We start from the raw sequence: 6,000 nt of genomic DNA, 5'->3' as shown, positions 1-6,000 counted from the left end.
TGAATAGGGAAACAAAAATGAGCAATTCTCTAAAGCCTTGAGTTCTTGCCTTTCTGAAATTTAAGTCAATCACAGCATCATACTGGAAAGTATTGTCGTCATGGATAATGATTAGAGCCAAGCTCAAGCTATTTGTCTATTGCGAACAAATCTAGATATAAACTGAGTAAACACAACAGTTAAATCAGACTAAGTTGTTTTACTTGAATTCAAAGAGACAAATTAATTTAACTTGCCATTTTTAAGCTGAAACAACTTGGAAAAATTAAGTAAATACAATTAAGTTTTGAGTGAAATTAACAAGTAGATTTAAAGCAAACACAACTCAAGAACAAAGCAGTTTTCAGACATGAACTTCGGATGTCCACACAATCGGTTCTGGTGATTCTCCAGCGTTTGCCTTTTACACATAAATAACGCAGCAGGGAGAAGAGAGTCACGTTCAAAACACAGAAATGTCTGAAGCGTTCAGGTGAGGGGTGGTGCAGCATAAATGACATAACAATACAATAACAATTTGAGTAACATATCAATTCCACTGCGGAGATAGCAGGTTTTTTGTCTATGGCACATCTGGTCTTCAGCGTCTTCTATGTATAAGTGACCTCTTTTTATCCAGAGATCTTTGTATTCTTTTGGCTTTTTAGTTTTTTGTAGTTTTATTTATGTTATCTCATGTTTGAAACATCATCAACACTTGGTCACAGTGAATCCTCTGGACAATCTCCTACTGTGTTCTCACATGAGCTAATTCGGACATTCTCCAGAGTCTTTACTAGGGGGCTTGCAAGAGACACTTCAGACAATGTCTGGTCCGTTTGTGTTCATTGCATATCTGAAAGCAGCTTAAGGGTTAGATTTGCTCACCTTTTCAAGACAATCAGTTTCCTGGGGTACACCATATGTAAAGAAGCTCAAAATGCACATTGAGAGTTAACGTTGCAGCCCATCTGTGGTGACTTTGTAAGAAGTCAGTCCGGTTTTTTCTCAGTCAGCACTTGCTGACACAATTTGAATTTGAACCTCTGTTAAGTTATGATTTGGCTGTTTTCTGCAAATGTGGATGTGACCACCACGATAGGGCTTATCTTGGCAAGTCAACACAGTCTCAGTATGGATGTTCTTTTACATAAAATCCTTACCTCGTACAGTTAAACCTTAGAGGGGATTTGAACCAGAGCCTGAATCGCACTGCTGAGAAAGACGCTGCCCGACTTATGAACTGATCCTGAAGTAGAGGTAAAGTTGTACTACATATATATACTTTATGAGAAGCATCAGGTTTTTACATCATAGGCACGTTCTTAATGAAGTATCGAGTGCTTAATGACATTGTGGCTATAATGTTTGTCACCACTGAGATGGTCTGAGGTGCCCTGACTTTTGTTGACAGACAAAGCTAATGGTTCTTTACTCCGTAGCACAGAATCCATCAAGATAAGCCTTCAGACTGCCACTGAGCCGTGCCCCACCACAGAGTTTGAAAGCTGTTCAGCAACCAGCGCAGCCCCGTCCCCCTGACAGTGCCAATCAGTCGTGCAGCTACTTTTTTCCTACCGCCTCTTTGCATCGTAATTCATCTCCCAAAGTATGTGATGCTGCTTTTTCATCTTTGACCTCACACGCGCTCGTTGGCCAAGCCGCAGCTGACGCCGGAGAGCTACTGTAGGCAAAGAAAACACAGCGTACTATTACTTTCCCCCCATGCAGTCTGCTCACGCTTGCCCCACAGCCCGCCTGCCCCCAACAGGCTGTCTGCTTCTGATTATGTGTGATCATCCCCGAGCTTGCCAGCTACATTTCAGACTCACGGGAGTCTTTTTTGTTTTTTCTTGAAATCTGGCCCTCATTCAAAAGGAATTACATTGTAGCTTGTCTAAGCCATCGTTAATTGCGCTCATGGCAGCTACCAGCACTCAGTCATATTCCTGCTGAGTTTTTTTTTTTACTCTTCTTTATAATTTCCAGATTATTTGGAATCCACATGAAGACTGTCAGGGCTTTGTAAATGCTGAAAGATGTGCATTCAGTGGGTAAACTCTGCCGCACATTAGGCTGTTAATTTTAAAAACATCAACAGGAATCATAATGGGACATATCATTGCAAAGTGAAACTTCATTTATCGGTGTAAATTTACAGTGGCCATTATTCTGCCAACTGCTTAAGTGTTCCCATTAGGTAATCTCTGCAGCTGGCAACCAAGGATAAGTGGCATTTCAATGCTCAGCAATGTACAGTACATTTAAAGGTTTATACAGTATAGACATGTTTTGCCATGAATCTATAAAATACAGTATCTGACCGTATCTTGTCAAATAACAACACCTTCATGTGTGTCACCTTTCTGCAGTTTGTAATGCCATAATATAACATCAGAATCATACAATGGGAACTATTACGTTTGATTAATGGTAATAGGAGTGCAATTAAGGAAATAAGCTGTAAAGGGAACCTCAGTATTTTCCTTTAGCAAAGGCAAAGCACTAGAGCTTGTGTCCGCAGATTCACAGGGGATTGACTTGATAGAGAGTAGAGGAAAGCGGAGATGAGGAACACGGTGTGTTTGCGCTGTCAGTGGTTCAGGATGGTTATTTTGGGTGAAGCTGTGAAACCATATTTCCCTCAAACACGAGGAAAACACATTTGCAAATGAAATTTGATAGCATACGAGTTCTGATTTTAATCACGAGGGAATAGGTTGAATGTTAGAATAATGTTAATGATCAGATAATAACACAATTGCCAATGTTAACGAGGGAGGCCATTATAGTTATATCAGTGGATGTGCTGAATTACCAAACTTTGTTATTTGTTTCAGGGGCAGCCCTCGTCCTCCCCCTCCTCTGCAGGGAAGTCAAACGTCAGGGTCAGCTACACAAGGACACGGGGAAGAATTCTATTCACTGCATCTATGTAATCCATATATAAATACATATAAACTAGTATTATGCATTGTAGAATTTAGGCCAAAGAGGTAAAGCACCTGGATTATCCAGAAGAGTCAACATATTTAAATTACCTTGAAGTATAAAACAAATGTAAAAGAACAAAAAAATGCTTCATAAATAACTTTGTGCTATTTGTATCCAGCAAACTATGACTTCTACAAGTTAAACCTTTTCATAGGTTATTATGGACAGTTTTAGAATTTGTAATAATAGTAGTAAATCATGGATGCAACGGTGCAAAAGTGGAACCGTTCAAATATACCTAACTTTGGGGTTAGGTCTCTCTCTCTCTCTCTCTCTCTCTCTCTCTCTCTCTCTCTCTCTCTCTCTCTCTCTCTCTCTCTCTCTCCCCGCGCACGCACGCTCGCTTGCGTGTGCGTGCGTGTGTCTCGCACACCTCCCAGCAGCCCCTCGGACGGCATCCCAGGGTGGAGGACATCACCAGGCGGTCCAGCCGCCCGCGTCATCCCTTGATGGGCGGCGCGCTGACGGGAGGACGGAGGGTGTTTTCCAGCTTTAAAAGCACCGGAGCCGGCCCCTCTGACAAACCACGCTGCGTCATCGACCTGGGGAGACTCTTGAAACCCTTGACTGGGTCTGAAGAGAGCCCGACTCACTCACCTCACCCCCGCTCCCCTCCGCGGCTCCTGACCTGTGCCGGGTCTCCACATCCAGCAGTTGTGCGTCCCCGCTCGTCTGGAGCGCACAGCCTTGCGCCGCGTTTCGCGTACAAACTTGAACTCTCGCTTTTCTTTGCAAACTATGCTTTTGTTGAATGGTGTGTGAAGTGCACCCAGTCCCGCAGTACTGCCGCCGGTGAAGGGGTTCGCCTGTTAACAGCCTCACAAGCGGAGAAAGTTGCGCATCGCTTGTTGAATGCAGGATACCGTCTTCTGCCTGAGCGTCGATTCCAAGTTGAGGTTTGGAGCAGCAGCCGGCCAGGAGCGAGGACTCCAGTGTCTCACCTCTGTCCCCGCCAACATGAAGTCTGCAGAGGAAGGTAAGTCCTTGCAGCTCCGGTGTGATTCCGCGATAGCTGCTGTTCATTGTGGGCATCATGTAAAGTGAGACTTTAAGGTGTGTTGTTGCCATTAGGTGCTGCACTTAATGCAAACTTTTATCTTCAGTGTTTTTCATAAAATGGAATATGAATTTCGAAGTTTCACTGAACTGCTGTTATTATTTCATACATTACATGTCAGCTATTTCAGAGGTCTGCTTTTTTAAGCAACTTTCTGCTGTTTTGTTAAATACGTTTTAGTAAATAATTAAATCAATTAATTAATTCAACTAGAAGTGTCTGGATGCAAACTTGAATCACTGTTGAGGAAGTGACAATATATTATTCGGTCATTAATACATTGACACCATTCAAATTATTATTATTAAGGAAACATCTACAAATACAGCTTTAATGTTGTATATTATTTGGATGCCACCAACTGCATTTTGAACACATCTCACTTAACTGTTTTTCTGCACACACAGTCACTCTTTTAAATTGAGTGGCATCCACACCATTAGGTGTCTGCAGCTGTGCCTGCAGGTGTTTCTCACCATGCACAATGTATGTAAACGGGGTGAAACTGTTGCTGCCCCCTGCTCTCCTTATGGTTAGACGTATGTTAAATTCAAATATGTTTTTATAGTATTGAAAATGTCCAATCTCCCAGTGCACTGGGAGGTCAGAGGTCAGGGGTCAGTTGTAGAGCAGACCCCAGGAGTTCCTAAGGTTTCTATGCTTTGCTTATATGAGACACTCAAGCATAGATGATGATTCAGCCATTAAAAGGAAGCCTATTTTTTTCAGCTCTTTGATTGAGCAGTCATGGAATCAGAATTTGATTTGGTCCATCAGAAGCCGCTGACAGTCGGTCTTGTCTCAAGTCTGCCAGCACTGAAGTAACTTTTTTGTGGATTTTTAGAATTTAATTTTGTCTTTGAGGTTTCAGTTGATCGAGCTGTGTTATTATTCATTTCAGTCCCTCAGTCCTAAGCCTTATAATTGGTAACAGACGTGTGTGTGTGTATTTGTGAGGACAATTTTAAGCAGAGACCTTACAGAGTGAGGACATTTTGGCCAGTCCTAACTCCTCACTTCAAAGGGCTGGTTTTAGGGTTAGGGTTAGAATTTGGTTAGGGTTAGGCTCAGGCATTTTGTTTTGATGGTACTGGTTAGGGTAAGGGGCTCACTAAGATATAAGTACAAGAACGTGTGTATGTGTGTGTGTGTGTGTGAGAGAGAGAGAGAGAGAGAGAGAGAGAGAGAGAGAGAGAGAGAGATGTGATCTGAGCGTTCAGGGATGCTGGGTAGCATGCTTGACATGGAGACATGCTGAACCACACACAGCTTCAGCAATATGCCGAGGGCTGCTTTATTATCACACATAAACTCAGACGTGCAGACACACTAGCACACCAGCACACACAGACACACTCCGCTGGTGTTTTGCCTTAGCCCATAGTCAGCCATGTGCGGTAAGTGGCCCCAGGGTTCTTAGTTCCACAGGCTGCGGATGACTTCTGTGGGCGACCCCCTATCTCTCCCTGAGGTCCCGTCAGTCTGAGCCCAGCCTAGACCACAATCCCTGTGGATAAACCCATCTATTCTTTAGTCACGCTGGTTTGGCTGTGGGGAGAGAGAGAGAGTTTTGATCGTGATAACATGATTGACAAAAATGGTTGAGGACTGAGAGAGCATGCTATAATCTGTGTGATCTTCAGTGTTTTCAAATGAACCCTGCTTACGCAGCATTTTGAGCACACTGCAAACAATTGCAGACGCATTGCCTTGAGTCCAAGAGCAGTTTTTCTTTTTCTTTCATTTGTTTCACCCCAAAAGTTATGATCTGGTATAATTTTGTTTGCTCAGCACACATGTGACCCCAGAGTTTCAAGACTGTGCAGCACACAGGAGTGACACACAGCCTCAGTGTGTTTGGGTGGGTATTAGAAGTGCTGTATTGCACACATGTTCAAGATAAAAAATAAGAAACAGCTGAGACTGTAAGCAAAGTCAGCCAGGCCTGAAGTGAGGAGGTGTGTCACGAC

General features: G+C 43.1%; 1 protein-coding gene across 2 annotated transcripts in view; it reads left to right on the top strand.

Moving 5' to 3' along the window:
* The first annotated feature begins 3,365 nt into the window (after positions 1-3,365).
* LOC118114042 (nuclear factor of activated T-cells, cytoplasmic 1) overlaps positions 3,366-6,000 on the top strand; it is a 59,746-nt gene continuing 57,111 nt past the window's right edge. For both annotated transcript variants that reach the window (XM_035164236.2, XM_047340956.1), the window contains exon 1: positions 3,366-3,949. In XM_035164236.2, the coding sequence (XP_035020127.1) occupies positions 3,826-3,949 (124 nt within the window). In that variant the 5' untranslated portion in view covers positions 3,366-3,825. The remainder of the gene's footprint in view (positions 3,950-6,000) is intronic.

Source organism: Hippoglossus stenolepis, chromosome 8, assembly GCF_022539355.2.
Source record: "Hippoglossus stenolepis isolate QCI-W04-F060 chromosome 8, HSTE1.2, whole genome shotgun sequence".
Taxonomy (NCBI): domain Eukaryota; kingdom Metazoa; phylum Chordata; class Actinopteri; order Pleuronectiformes; family Pleuronectidae; genus Hippoglossus; species Hippoglossus stenolepis.
The sequence above is the reverse complement of the archived record's forward strand: the minus strand, read 5'-3'. Positions and strand labels throughout refer to the sequence as shown.